Source organism: Mus caroli, unplaced genomic scaffold (assembly GCF_978045245.1).
Source record: "Mus caroli unplaced genomic scaffold, Mus_caroli_1 scaffold_9, whole genome shotgun sequence".
NCBI classification, from domain to species: domain Eukaryota; kingdom Metazoa; phylum Chordata; class Mammalia; order Rodentia; family Muridae; genus Mus; species Mus caroli.
The window spans coordinates 24667124-24682824 of record NW_028227264.1 but is presented as its reverse complement, the minus strand read 5'-3'; the positions used below and the strand labels follow the sequence as shown (position 1 = coordinate 24682824).

The following is a 15701-nucleotide window of genomic DNA, read 5'->3' as shown; positions in this document are numbered from 1 at the left end:
AACTCAGTGTTTGCTATGTTACATATATATTTTCTCTCTTCTAACATGGATGTGGTTTTGATCCATCAACAGACTGGAAGACAGAGTTTGTATCTGTATATGTAGATTAATGTATACAGCATGATTATGGCTTCTTGGTGTAAAGATACATGCCTTACTCTGCCATGTCAAACTTAACAGTGAAAAGTTTGGGGATAGAGATGTAGCTTAGTGGCCAGAGTATTTGCATAGCACTCACAGAACCCTGGGTTCCTGTACTATATAAACAAGGCATAGCAGCTCATGCCTGTAATTTCAATACTCAGAAGGTAGAATCCAGATCAGAATTTTAAGGTCATCCTCAACTGCATAGCACATTCACTGCTAACTAAAATCCATTTCTTTTTTATTTATTTATTTATTTATTTTTTTATTTGCCAACTCTACCACCACCCTCTCCACCTCTGTGAAGTTCAAATAGTTTCTCTTTCTGATCATTAAAGATAATATGAATGATACTAGCAAAGTCAATTATGTAAACATTAGACCTTGCTCTACCTTTGGAAGCTGCTTGTTTGCAAGACTGGATAAAGTTAATCATTTGGGCAGAGATTCCTGGAACTGCAGCTCATTGACAGAGAGAAAATGCTTAGGGAAGGAGGAGATGCTGTCCAAAATGCTAAACATCAAAACAAGGGGGAAAAAAGTAGTCACAAAAAGGTTCTTTCTTTTGGATTTAAAAATTCTGTCAGAGGATGAGGAGAGGTCTCAGTTAGGAAAGTGTTTTCCATATAAACAGAAGGGCCTAAGTTCATGTTCCTAGCATCCTTGTAAAAAGTTGGGTGTGACTGCATGCTCCTGTAATCCCATCTTTGGGGAGGTAGATAAATGAGCATCTCTAACGTTTGCTGACCATTGATCCTAGCCCAAATCATAAACCCTAGACCAGTGAGAGTACCTAACATTGACCTCTGTCCTCCACAAGCACACAGAATACCCACATGTGCACCTGTACCTGTATATACATTCACCCACATTCAAACACATGCAAAATCTTTTTATTGTATATCTAGATAGTACTTACATACCTGTTTTTCATAGTACATGAAGCCTTTGCAGGATAAATTGCTACAGATGCCATGCAGTGCATGGCATATTTGGGTACATAGAACATTCCAATGCAATGTTCTCATAGATTTACTTTCTGTGTCTTTTCTTTCCTTTACTGGTTCTGCAATATGCTTCCCCCTCCCCTATACAAACTCCATTTGCTCTTCTTTGGTCCCTCTGTCTTTTAGGTTCTAGGAAACAGATATAACTTACTCCTTTGTTGTTACATTCTTCTTCAGCTGTGGACAGTGTGATAACATTAATTATCTGAGATGCTGCATCTCATCATCATTCATAGAATTATGCTCAGACCATAAATTGTTATATAGCTGGAATCTTTGAACATCTGGCTGGAGTGTTCAGCATGAGCAAATTTTCTTTGTTCTTCCCCTTTCACAGTTTGTGGAGACGAGTGTACAGGACTTCTTCTTGGTGACCTGGCTCGTCTAGAGCAGATGACCTTGAACATCAACCTCACGGGCCCACTGCCTGCTCCATATAAAATTCTGTATGGTCTTGAAAATACAACTCAGGAACTCAAGGTAGGTGCAAGCACTACCAGCAGCAGGCAGGGGCTGAGATGAACGAGGCAGCCCAAATGAACTGCCATTACTAGTCCATGTTTCCTTTACTTCCCCAAACCAGAAAAGCAAATGCAGGAAAGTAATAACTAAACTGGTGTTTCAAACCGGAGAACTGTACTACGCAAAGTGCCATTGAAGTCAATACTGTTCTATCCCCCTCCATTTGGCATTAATCAGTTTTATTATGTGACTTAAATATGTGCAAACATAAAATCAGGTATGTACCCCTTATACTTAGAGCTCCATAAAGTCAAAACAAATTAATCCTTACAAGAGTCTGCAAAGCAAATAAAATTCCAATTAAAAGCATTAATCTAAATTAATATGAATTTGGCTGAAAGTAAATTGCTTCTAGCAAGGAGATTATGCTATTGACTACATCCCTACTGCTTCTTACCTCTGCAGGTGGCAGGGAGGTTACTCAGTTCCACATTTCTGCAGTGGTACTGAAGAGTCCCTTTCAAGGGGTCATGAAATGACAAGCATACATGACTTATGCACTCCAATTGACCTTTGACCCATGCAAAGGCAGGTCCTAAAATTAAGGGCTGGCACCTATCTCCTAGTTCCATACCTTGGGGTTCAGGAAAGCTCTTACTAGTCTTCAATATTCCTGAAAAAAAAAAAAACTAGTTAAAATGTTGTACAACTTTGAAAGTCATTCTGAAGGTACCAATTCAAGGCATTCTAAATTATCCTAAAGCTTTCAATCTATAAAAGGCTACTGAGTAACATTTAGAAATTAGCATGGTTTACATGGGCTAAGAAGTTGTTACTCAGATGTTTTCAGCCAGTTTTCAAGTACTTAAGAAGGCATAGGATACCCACAGGGTCATACCTCCCAATCAGTTCCCCATGCAAGTCTTAGATGGTCGGATTTTCCCATACATTCAGGAAGCTTACATGGATTCTTTGCTGTTCTAAAAAAACAAACAAGCCGGGCGTTGGTGGCGCACGCCTTTAATCCCAGCACTTGGGAGGCAGAGGCAGGCGGATTTCTGAGTTCGAGGCCAGCCTGGTCTACAGAGTGAGTTCCAGGACAGCCAGGGCTACACAGAGAAACCCTGTCTTGAAAAACCAAAAAAAACAACAACAACAACAACAACAACAACAACAACAACAAAAAACAAAAACAAAAACAAAAAAACACAAACAAACAACAACAAAAAAATTGTTAAACAGCTTGGGGTGGAGTGGATGAATTTTGGTGTACACCTTTAGTCCCAGTATTTGGGAGGCAGTGTCAGGCAAATCTCTGAGTTCAAGGTCAGCCTGGTTCACAGAACAAGTTCCATGATTGTCAAGGCCACACAGAGAGTCCCTGTCTAAAAAGAAAAAACAAGAGAGGAGGGGGAAGGAGAGAGAGAAATAGAGAGAGAGGAGAAGGAGGAGGAGGAAGAGGAGAAAAATAGGGAAAAAGAAAAAAAAGAAAAGAACTAAACAAATAAAAAATAAAATAAAAATAGTTGAATAATAATTAAGCCATTAACAAAAATACATGGTTACCGTGTACCTTCTAAAATTTTGATATATATATATATATATATATATATATATATATATATATATAAAGGAAAACCTAGTGAGCGCACAGGTTTGCTAGGACAAATGACAGAGGCAGTTTTAATAGGATGAGAAGTGGGAAGTGCTGGTGAGGAAAGGGGAATCATTGTTACTTCATTCACTGGCTGGTGATCTTGCTTTTCTAGGGAATATATTCTTTAATATTTTTTAATCATCACCATTGCCAATGGCAGTAAAAATAACATTGGTTGAAAGGTATGTAATTAAGATTGTTTCATGAAAAATGTACATAATGCAAAAAGAAAAATATTAAATATCTTTGTATAGTATGAATAATATGAATAGTATAAATAAGGTAATATTGCTATTTGATTCATATTTTCTAGATATAATCATGTTACACAAATATCTATAAATTCTTTCTATGAAACAGAATGCCTGTTTTTCCTTTTGTTTTATAATCTGAAGACTGCATGATGAAGCGCTTCTACATTAAAGTACCTTTGACCAATGTCCTCTGGGGAAAAAATAATTGTAAATGTATTATGATATATAACAACAAAACCCAAGAAGCAGAAATGGACTTTTGATGAACTATGTATGCCCCCTAAGCTTCTATATTGAAACTGTATCTCCGTCTATTTGATTCCCTTAACAAAATGCCATAATTTGCTAGCTTATAAACAGTATGAGTGCTAGTTTTAACAGTTCTGTTGACAGGAAAGCCCAGGTTGACGGCAGACTCGTTTATGGTAAGGGCTTATTCCTTGTATATGTATCACTGCTTTTTGTGGCCTATCCACTAGAAAGGAATAGTGAGCTCTATGGGTATATTTCAAAAGGTACAATCCCAAGCAGAATAGGGCTCCCTCATCACCTAATCACTTTCAAAAGCTCACTTGCTAAAACCTTATAGGCTAGCATCTCAACACATCAGTTTATGAACTCTTTCCTATCACGATGGTATTTTGAAATGGAATCTTTGGGAGGCGATCACTGTTAAATTGTAGACGGAGGATGAAGCCCTCATGATTCACTATGATCCTTGTAAGAATGGGAAGAGGAGCTTTCTTTTCACCAGCCATTTCAGAACATAGGGAGATGATAACCATGTCCAGGTCCTCACCAGCAACCCAGTTAGTTGGCACCATAGGCTGTTCAGCTTTGAGAATTGTCCATTTTGTTCAGTCCACCTAGTCTATGGAGATTTTGATTGCAATTGTCTGGAAAAGCTAAAATAAAAGAACTGTATTAAATACTTTTAAGTAGGGAAACTGAGGCATAGTGAAGTTTTGATTGAAGTACAACTACATGGCTAATAAATATTGAGGTGAGATTTGAATACAGGCAGCAGGACTTTAGGGCTTTGAGACTGAACATCGTTTCCAACCTTAAAGAGTCAAAAATAACTCATGTGAGAAAATCTAGTTGGTCGTACTGAGGCCTCCCTGGCCCCAGGCCAGGCTCTTCTCACTGGTTCTTGCCTAGGAGAGTCACCTGCATGAGGCACAGATATGCACTGGACCTGTCAGCAGACATTAGAAGTCAGGCCTGCTTGGGAGAGATAAGGCTGAGACTCTAGAGGACAGGGCAATATAAAGAACAACCTTGACAGCTAGGCTACAGACCTACTTACCTCATGTCTTACATTCAGACATAAATACTTCATGGAAAGGAGGCTAACCAGTGACTTTCCACACACATAGAAAGAATACAGGCTAGGAAATGAATTAGAAAATCAAATATTTCAGTTGGACATAAACATTCTTTTAAAATAACATATAGTCAGCGGACAATGAGTTTCCTGGCAGCACTCCCTGAGAGGATCTACCCGTGAGCATCATTAGTAGCAAAGGCTTCTGTCATTCTCTTCCTTATGTCCTAGAGTTTATGAAAATGACAGTGATAGTTCTGAAATTCCAGTCTTTTCTTCATTTTTATCTATATTCTTTTTTCATAATTTATCTAGTATTTGAAAGCTTAAGATCCTATCTTGATAATTTACAGTGTTTGAAAAACTATATCTTATAGTGTTATGATTCTCAAGTTCTTGCCAAATGCTACCAAGACAATACACATGATGATCAAAGCTTGACCTATTAACTCATCATTGTCATTAAGCCACATGGGGGAATGGAGAAATATCTCCATGAGTGGGCATAAAGAATGACAGACGATCTTTAGACTTGTACTTGGTCTCCATGATGGACTGAGTTCCTGGATGTAGGATATGGTAGTCAATTGAGCCATTAGAAAGTGGGAGTAAAGCCCTAACTGTAAATTCTAGTGAATCTTACCTAAAAAAATAAAAGCAGGGTACTAAAGTTATGATCAATGAGGAACAGTGGCACTCGTATTTTGTCATGAAATGGGTGGGGTATTTTTTGATATGTACAAGGATGTGGAGCTTGCAGAGTGCCTAATTTTCATTATATTTATTACTATAACAGCGACCCTGCCTAAAAATAGTATCCCATAGATTGTGGTGGAATCTGGCCCAGCTGTGTGTATAAATCCAGCTCCTACCAACCTTAACAATGGGACCAGCCTAGCAAGAAAGGTCCTTATAGCAGCGGCTGCTCTCTTTCTTGTTTGTTAACTACAGCTACGATGAGTGAAATGGGAGCCTCAATAAATGCAAAGATCCTTTTAAACTCAACTCAGTGCCAGCTTACGAGCTTTTGTTAAAAACTCTCTGCGTCAACATTTGCTCATTCAGAGTTTTTATAAGACATTGATGGGGGGAAAGGATAAACAAATCAAAACTTTAGTGCATACTAATTTCTCAATAAAGTACAGCAAATCTTAATATTTACCTACATATCTGGCTTGGTAGTCAGTGAGTTAACGGCCCACTTATAGTAGTTTCTGTGGTATTGAGGATAGAACTGCTAAGTATGTGGTATATACAAGAACAAAAATGTGCTCTGTCTGACCCTAGGATGACTGCTAAACCATTTACTAAGATGTACATGGTCTGAAATCTTTTACAGCACCTGCTATCACCGCAACAGGCACCAGAGAGGCTCATTCAGTTGGCAGAGGGCAATGTGAACACACTTGTGATGGAAACGAATGAGCTTCTAAACAGAGTGAGTTGGAAAATCTGTGACTGTCCCTAAAGCACACACATTAGGGAACTGGTTGCCTTCAAGTTAAAGCAAACAACACTCATGTTCTGAAATCTTCTTTCTGATTCACAACTTTTTTCATGAATTCCAGGAATAACTGTTGGCTAATTCTTCTCCAAAGGAATTTTTTATTTTCCTGTGGTCTTCTCCAAATGCACAAACAATAAATCAAGAAACAGGGTTGACATACTTGACACTGGTCAGGAGAAAAGGTTAAGGTTAGCTATATACTTTGAGGACCCTATCTAGTAGACTCCACTGTGAAAGATGTTTTTTTTTTCTTTTAATCAGTTCTAAGTATCAAAAACTCTGTCCTTGATTGTGTAAAGGAAAAGAAAAACAGAAAAATCCTTGTCCTGTCTTTAATCCTCATGGAGTTTCTACATTTTTACAGAAATACAGTCACAAGCAGTACTCCTACTTAGAAAATGAAATCTTTACTGTCAAAATCTGGAGCATTTAAGACACCATTTAGAGTCAGGATGTAAAAATCCACGCTGCTTCTAGCAGACTTTTCCTAGCAATTGGTTGGGCTAAATTGTCAAAACTGCAAGAAGGTCCTTTTACCACTGGAGGCAGAGGAAAACAGCATAAAGTCTGCCATCTTGTGGATAGAAAATGCATGAACATGGAGACTGGCCTGCAAACTAGGATCCAGGGGACTTAAATGACAAAGAACATTGGCGGGTAGAACAGCCTTGGAGAGTACCTAATCTATTTAAAGAAAGGCTTAACAGGGAATAAATTAACAATGGCTTTACAACTTGCTAAAAGTCTGGGAGTCCTGAGCAGCACCCAGCCCCAGATTGGCTCTAGTCCTGTACTTTCCACAAAATCTGCTACTGGATCAGGAAACTTCCACAGGAAAATTAAATGGCTTCTCAGCACATATTGATGAACAACAGTCCTAAGGTTTTAAACCACACTGGAAATCCCTTTTCAGAGACTCAGCTTACCCATGTAAAACATGAAGATAGAGCAAAGTCTCTTCCTGATGTTAGTAAACTTACACTGGTTTAACTAGTAATTTTTGACTTGTTGCATGGATGAGAGAGTTTAGTGAAGTTTTGCTAAAGTCAATTCAGCTCAACTTATTTCCTTCTGATTGTCCACTCCATCCAAAGCCTAGGTTAAGGGCTGGCAGATCAAAAATATTATCGCGGCTCCAGCCACCCTCCCAGAGCTTTCAGTCATGTGTGTGTGTGTGTGTGTGTGTGTGTGTGTGTGTGTGTGTGTGTGTGTGTGTAGGGGGCACGAGTGTGTGTATATATGTTTAGGTGTATGCAGAATGGTGTAACTGCATGCAAATACATAATAAGCATGAAATAAATGAACAAAAGCATACATGAGAAATGCCCAAAACTACAACAGTTTAATGTGGTCTAGAACAATTAAAAGAAAAGTTCATGAAACACAGCATGTCACTTACCCAACAGTTGACTACTGGGTGTCACCCTTGCAAGTTCTATGGCAGACCCACAGATAAACCTGCAAGTGAAGCTGCCAAGGTTCCGGTTCCTGCCCTCCCTGAACCTGTGTAGCCTAATGATCTCAGTCTAGAAACACAGGACTATTTTACTACAAATGTCAGATCTCTTTTGTGTCTCAGCCCACATCCCTTTTTTTTTTTTCTTCTGTAGACTAAATTTGTATATTTCAGAAGCCTTTTAAGAACAGTTAAAGTCTCAGAGCAAACTTGAACGGAAAGTGCAGAGAGTCTATACACACCTTCGACCCTGCCCTCCTCCCCCCTCCCACCACTCATAACTACTCCACCGTTTACTTGCCCAGCTAGAATGAGATATTTGCCATTGTCAGTGAACCTACAGTGCTTCGTAATGATTCTTGAAGGTCTGTCACCTGTTTTTCTGTTCACTCTTGCCATTGCACACAACCAAAAAACCCTCAATATCCAGCATGATCATGTACTAAAGAATCGTTTCTCTACCTAGCTTCTCTCTGTCATGTTGTCTTAGCCAGGATGTCATGGAAACACAAAATGCAGCATTTTCAGACGGACTTTTTCCCCTGAATTATTCACACCTCCATCCTTCCATGGCTTAATAGGTCATTACTTTTTGGTTTTGAGTACTCCCTTCACACACCATAGTTGATTTATCCATGTTTAATGAAGGATGCCTTGGTTGCTCCCAAGTTTTAGCATTGTAAATAAACTCATTATAAATATCTCTGTATGGAATTTTGTGTAGAGATGATCCTCATTTGAGTAAGCATCAATCAACCAAGTTGCTGGAGTGTTTTTTCTACAAGTATGTTTAGTATCATAAGAAAGTTCTCATGTCTTCTGAAGTAGGTATAACATTTTGAATTCCCAGCACTGAGTGGTAGTTTCTGTCATTCTATCTCCCTAGTGGATTTTGGCATTGTTAGATTTGGAGATTTGGGACATTACAGAGGCAGAATGTTATGCTCAGCTTTTGAGCTGTGTGCTGAGGATCCAAACTCAGCTCTTCATGACTGTGAAGCAGGCTCCTCACCCACTTAGCCATCTCTCCAACCTGTCTCTGTTAAATTTTAAAATTTCTTGTAATTGTTTTCTATTGGATAATTGTTTTGTGTTCTATGGTTTATTTTCTCATTTTTGTAAAGATACAGGAGTTCCTCATTCTAATGTAGTCTAGTGTATCAGTTTGACTTTGTTCCCCATGAGTCTATATTTGGCATTTTAGCCCATAACTCATTGCCATCACCCAAGGATGTCTGGGTTTCTTGTTGTTGCTGCTGCTGCTTTCTTCTTGTCTTACCTTTTGGTAACTTTATAGTTTTTCATTTTACACTTAAGTCTATGGTTCACTTGTACTTAACTCCAATGTTAATTTTTAAAATCGATCTTATATTTTATATACGTTTTTAAAAGATTTTTCAGAAGTTAGAAAAGTAGTACAGAGAATTTCTCCAATGGGCTGTTTGAATGAAATGTAACTTTATTCCATATTCTTTAGTTCCTATTTAGTGTTTTACCCTTCCAGGACCACTTCTGCAGCACCCTGCTTCATGTGGGAATCACACGTCCTTAGTTATTGTTGCTAACAACAGTCTGCAGGTGCTGGAAAGTAGAAACATGAAGCCATAAGCGGAGGGGTAGAGGACTCGAGTATTTAATAGTAAGCTATACAGAGAGTGGATAAGCAAGAATTCCTGTGATTTGACCAGAGCCAGACTCATGCAATAGCCACAACTTCCTGTTCTCCAATACATACTGTCTTGGACTAGAGGTTCATTGTAGACTTTACCTGGGTCAGAGCCCAGGCCCTCAGGAATCATGATGCTAGGATTTTCTTGAATGTGTCAGATGATTCTGATATCAGGTAATGTTGATATTGACTGGTCTCCCAAAGTTGTCTCACAGCTAAAGCTTTCATTCCTCTGATAGTCATATATTGTTTAAGATGCATGTGCATTCACTCTGCATAGCTGTTGTAACCTGCCTTTTCACCTTGAAGACTTACATATTTGGCGCTCATTTTAAAAAGAGAAATCTATTTCCATACTATTCTGGCTAAAAAAGATTAGCATCAGAATAGGTACAAGAAATGTAGACAAACCCAAAATCAGCACTGACTTTGAATTTCTTTAAAACTGTATTAAAATTAGGCAGCACTTATAACAAGTTAGATAGGTTCTTTGAAAGTTGCTTCCTTCATGCTTTATAGTCTATGAAAAGACAGTGCTATAAACAGCCTGAATATCACAATTTAGCTTCATTACATTGTCTACTGTCTATTGGAACTCAAGCTTAATGAAGATGAAGCACTTGCAAAGTAACAAAAACTAGTTTTTCAATTTTTAAGTACCAGTAATATCATGTTTGTGACACTTTATTTCCAGTTTTGGAAAGTTAACGTTCAAGTTGCTGGCATTGGTTGCCCTTTATTTTTCCTCCTGTATTTTAAAAACGGTGTGGGATATGTCGCACATCATGTTGCGTTGGTTTGCACCTTTGAAAATTGACTGGACATATTTAGAAAGGCATTCCTTTAGAAATGTTTCCCTGTCATTCCACAGGGCCAGGTACCAGCTTCCCATCTCTTTCCCTGCGTGTTGTTGGTCCAACAGCTTGCCTGGGGAGTCAGCCACTATCACTTAGATACACCGCACAGGTAGTGTCTAAAAGATGACCCTTAGAAATATCATGTAAATGATTACATCTGAAATTTAATTATAGCAAGAACCCATATGAGTCTGCAGATTCAAAAGCGGGAGGCATTTAGGCAATGCTGTCTATTCAATAGTTAGATTAGCTCTATTAGGTTCTTATTTTAACATAGAGGAGCCTGCAATGTAAGACGCTAGTAATATCCAACCAAGAAAATGATGTGCAGATTTTAAGAGACATGGTGAGCCCTGCTTGAGCTACCACAGGGAAGTAAAAGCTACACTATTCAGAAGCAAATTAATGCCAGCATGGTGGTCAGGCATGCTGTTTGTATCTAAATACTCTGAAATAAATTGACAAAAACTAAAAACCAGGGGAAAAATAATCCAGTCCAGTGAGCATAATATTTTCAAAAGATAATCAAAGGTAAAGAAGTGTTTTGTGCATAAAGCATTTCTATATAGGGACACTGGAAAGATACAAGCAGGGGATATAGAAGTAAGAGAATCAAAGATGGTAAAAGATGTCTGGATAAGTTAAAGATATTGACCATAGTGAAGAGGGAGGGTGGTTCAGAGATAGGAATGGCAATTTTCTAAAACAAAAGAACACCCAGACTTTTAGGCAGCTCCTATCAGCTGATATTTAGATCTCGTCAGTAGTATTACCAACAACCTCTCCTGGGTGAATGTGTTCTTTGTGTACACCCTGCCATTTGTCAGGAATGATGACATCTAGTAGGAAGGATGGTGCCTGGTAATCTTAGGAATAAAGATGGACCCTAAGTGGATCCTCTACCAATGCCCACTGTCCTAAGCAACAGAGCATTTGTAGGAGACCTCCTTCATGAGTTTCTTTTTTTTTTTTCCCCATGGGACCCTTTTGATCAGATGATGACCTAGCTACAATATAATGAAATAAGATGATTTGAAATATCTATACCCAAGGGATGTTTTGGTATGGACTGTGAAGTGTGCTCATTTATCAAATGATTTTAAGTATACTTCATGTCAACCATGACCTTGTCCCACTTCAGATTTTCTGTCTCGCTGTATATCTTCCTCATATGCCTGGATATTGGCTAGATATGCAATATCACTTGGAGTAAAAAATATGCATGGACTAAGATAAAAGCCAATAAATCTGTGGGTTCCCCAGCTCTGTATCTATGATTCTAAGTAGAGCATTTAAGCTTTCCATACTTTCACTTGCATCCTGTAGGAATTGGGTCCAGGTTCTGCGATATCTCTCAAGGAAAAAAGGTTGCTGGGATGAAAAGTGTTATAAGCCCTTGAAAATCTGTAATGAAGGCAGAGTCCAGCCGAGTGTGACTATATAATCTGTCCTTTAACATGTTAATACTCCCAAGCCAGTGTCAAGAAGCCAGAGAGAGGAAGTTATTATGTGTGCCAGAGACACTCACCCTGAGTAAGCCTTGAACAGGATTTGAGGAGGATACCACCTCTGCGGAACCTCTACCCCTCCTTCCCCATCCTGGAGTCTCATGTATCATCAGAACTTGAAGTTACCAAGAGGTTATGAGACAGAATGTGGTGCCTCTGCAAATGGAGGGCCTCTTGCCTGGCTCTCCTCCCAAGTCCTCAGCTGCAGAGCACAAGTAGCAGCTTCATGTGAGCATTGAGAAATGCCCAGAAACCTGTTCCTCTGTCCACATTCCCTGGCAAGCATCACAGCAGGCATATGGTCAGTCTGAATGGCACTGGATCCTTCCAGCAGGCTTTAGCACTTCAGAAGAGTGGCTGGTTTGATTATTTTTATACCGGCCGCCATCCAACATTTTAGCCACCCTGGAGTTTGCCACAGACTATGACTGATTTGCTCAAGAATAAAGAATAGTGAAACAGAATCCCTAGCACCTGACAGTGGATACTACACAGACACAGCAAATTATCTAACAACTCTGATGATTTTTGTGAGGAAAATTGTTTAGAGGCCCATTTAACTGGATGCAGGGACTATTTTAAGATAGGCACCATACCAAGAGAGAAATACAGAAAGATGAATACAGCAGGCCACAACCTGCCCTAAGCTGTTTATGTTTTAGAGGTGAGGGGAAGTCATGAAGTAGGTAAGTTGGCTATGTATTCACTATACTAATGTGGTTCTAAAATATGCTGTGCTATGGAGGAGGCACTTGTCTGCAGTGAATGTGGAGACCTGGTTAAGAGCCCTGATAATGGCCATGCTTAAAAAAGAAAACTGGAGGGCTGGTGAGATGGCTCAGTGGGTAAGAGCACCCGACTGCTCTTCCGAAGGTCCAGAGTTCAAATCCCAGCAACCACATAGTGGCTCACAACCATCCGTAACGAGATCTGGCGCCCTCTTCTGGAGTGTCTGAAGACAGCTACAGTGTACTTACATAAAATAAATAAATAAATCTTTAAAAAAAAAAAAAGAAAACTGGAAAGGGGTCAGATGAATGAAGCAAAGTCTCTGAAAATTATTGGAGAAACTCATTCTGGGTAGAGACAATAAGAAACAAGAGAGTACAAAGAAGGGGAATGCTTAGCTTATGTGACATGCCTAAGGGGAGTCGGGGAGTTTCGCTAGCTGTTACCTTTTTAAACATGCTTCTTACCAAGATGACACTGGAGTGCTGGCATGATGTGAACCTAAAGTGGTTGCTAATGAAGTTGCTTACACAATACTCCATAAATGCAATAACTCAAGAGAGAAACACATGGATATGTTCTTGGCCATCTAAATATAAGAGAGGGCACACTGATAAACACTTTAAAGAATTAAAGGTATTAAATTCTTAAGGATTAGTGAACCTGATAAAGAAACTATACTGGTAATATGGAAAAGATATTGTTAAGGCAAAAGTTAAACTTTAGTCAAAAAGTATATATTTTTGTGTAGTAAGATATAGTGGTGCTGGTGGATACATTTATTCATAAGATGTTTGAAGATGACCATATGGTAAACCAATTCCATTATGGTGATCAGTGACATATTAACATAGGAGGGGTCATGGAAGGAAGAATCAGCACACAGTTTACACTACAGAAACCTCTAAGATATTTCAGGTTGTCAATCTGAAATTGTATTCAGATTGTAAAATATTCTTGAATATTTTAGCTTAGTTAGAATAAAAAGTAACATTGAAGAAGTGTGTGTGTGTATGTGGGTATATGTATGTGTAAAATTATTTGACCCATCTAAGCCTCATATGAGTATGAATAGCTAGAGAATACTGATCTGAAAGAAATTACTGGGACTCCTTGTAACAATTACCATGAAAGCAGGTAATTGAGATACTTAGAAATTATGTGCATAGTTTATTTCTAAAAAGAATTGTCAAAAATCTGAAGGAAAAATCATCCTATTATTAGTATTTCAGAAGAATAAGTCAGAGCATCAAGTGCTTGATTAGTATCCTCTAAGTCATTGCTGCCTGCTGCAAACAAGAGTTTTAAATGGTTCCAATGGATTCTTACCATTTCATCATTGCAATGTTAATACTTGAAAGTTTAAAAACTGAGTAACAATAGTTGGAATTCAGGTTCTACCATGAATTCATCCTATTACTGTCCCCTCCTGCAATGGGGCTGGAGTGAATAGGGTAGAAAAAAAAAAAAAAGCAGATCAATTCAATTCCTGTGTTATCACCAGTCATGTTTTGTGCTGGCCAGATGAACATTTGTTATTTAAAGCCCACTTGTATATTTATTAAAAAAAAAAAAACATTAATTCTCTCATCATTCCTAGAATGAAAACATTCTGACACAAGACTGTGTAATGGTTCTCAACTTTCCCGATGTTGTGACCCTTTAATACAGTTCCTCTTGTTGTGGTGACCCCCAAGCATAAAATTACTTTTGTTGCTACTTTATAACTGTAATTTTACTACTATTATGAATCCTAATATAAATGTGTGACATGCAGGATGATCTTAGGTGACCCTTGTGAAAAAAAATCATTTGACCCCCCAAAAGGATTGTTTGGCCCACCCCCCAAAGACAGGTTGAGAACCACTGCTGTAGTTTCATGAGGTCCCATTTGTCAATTCTTGATCTTACAGCACAAGCCATTGCTGTTCTATTCAGGAATCTTTCCCCTGTGCCCATATCTTCAAGGTTTTTCCCCACTTTCTCCTCTATAAGTTTCAGTGTCTCTGGTTTTATGTGAAGTTCCTTGATCCACTTAGATTTGACCTTAGTACAAGGAGATAGGAATGGATTGATTCACATTCTTCTACATGATGACAACCAGTTGTGCCAGCACAATTTGTTGAAAATGCTGTCTTTTTTCCACTGGATGGTTTTAGCTCCCTTGTCGAAGATCAAGTGACCATAGGTGTGTGGGTTCATCTCTGGGTCTTCAATTTTGTTCCAATGGTCTACTTGTCTGTCACTATACCAGTACCATGCAGTTTTTATCACAATTGCTCTGTAGTAAAGCTTTAAGTCAGGCATGGTGATTCCAACAAAGGTACTTTTATCCTTGAGAAGAGATTTTGCTATCCTAGGTTTTTTGTTGTTCCAGATGAATTTGCAGATTGCTCTTTATAATTCGTTGAAGAACTGAGTTGTAATTTTGATGGGGATTGCATTGAATCTGTAGATTGCTTTTGGCAAGATAGCCATTTTTACAATGTTGATCCTGCCAATCCATGAGCATGGGAGATCTTTCCATTTTCTGAGATCTTCTTTAATTTCTTTCTTCAGAGACTTGAAGTTCTTATCATAGAGATCTTTCACTTCCTTAGTTAGAGTCACGCCAAGATATTTTATATTATTTGTGACTATTGAGAAGGGTGTTGTTTCCCTAATTTCTTTCTCAGCCTGTTTATTCTTTGTGTAGAGAAAGGCCATTGACTTGTTTGAGTTAATTTTATATCCAAAAAAAAAGAAAAGAAACACTGCTGTAGAGTGTTGCAACTATGCAAACCCAAACATCATGGAACATCATGCCAAGGCGCCTTTTTTATTCTTTGATTCAGTAACAAGATTCGCAGCATCTTTTGAACAAAAGAAAAGTCATATTGCATAGAGAAACAAAGCTTAAGTCCATGCTTTTGTCATTGAAACCTTGTGGTTTTTTTTTTTAAAGAAATACTTAACATCATCCATTCTGTTTGTATTTGACTATGTTATACCTGCATTGAACATAAATCCATCCCATTGCATCCAGGGAGTAACCAATGTGAGCACAAATGAGTACGTCTTAGGCTATGCATTGGAAGGGAGAGCTGTCTGAGGGCTTCTGTTTCCTTTTGTTGACCATGATGTA

General features: G+C 38.5%; 1 protein-coding gene across 4 annotated transcripts in view; it reads left to right on the top strand.

Moving 5' to 3' along the window:
- Lama2 (laminin subunit alpha 2) overlaps nucleotides 1–15701 on the top strand; it is a 621901-nt gene that overhangs the window by 465881 nt on the left and 140319 nt on the right. For all 4 annotated transcript variants that reach the window (XM_085842707.1, XM_085842706.1, XM_085842705.1 and 1 more), the window contains 2 exons: nucleotides 1489–1631; nucleotides 6191–6289. In XM_085842707.1, coding sequence (XP_085698833.1) covers nucleotides 1489–1631; nucleotides 6191–6289 — 242 coding nt within the window. The remainder of the gene's footprint in view (nucleotides 1–1488; nucleotides 1632–6190; nucleotides 6290–15701) is intronic.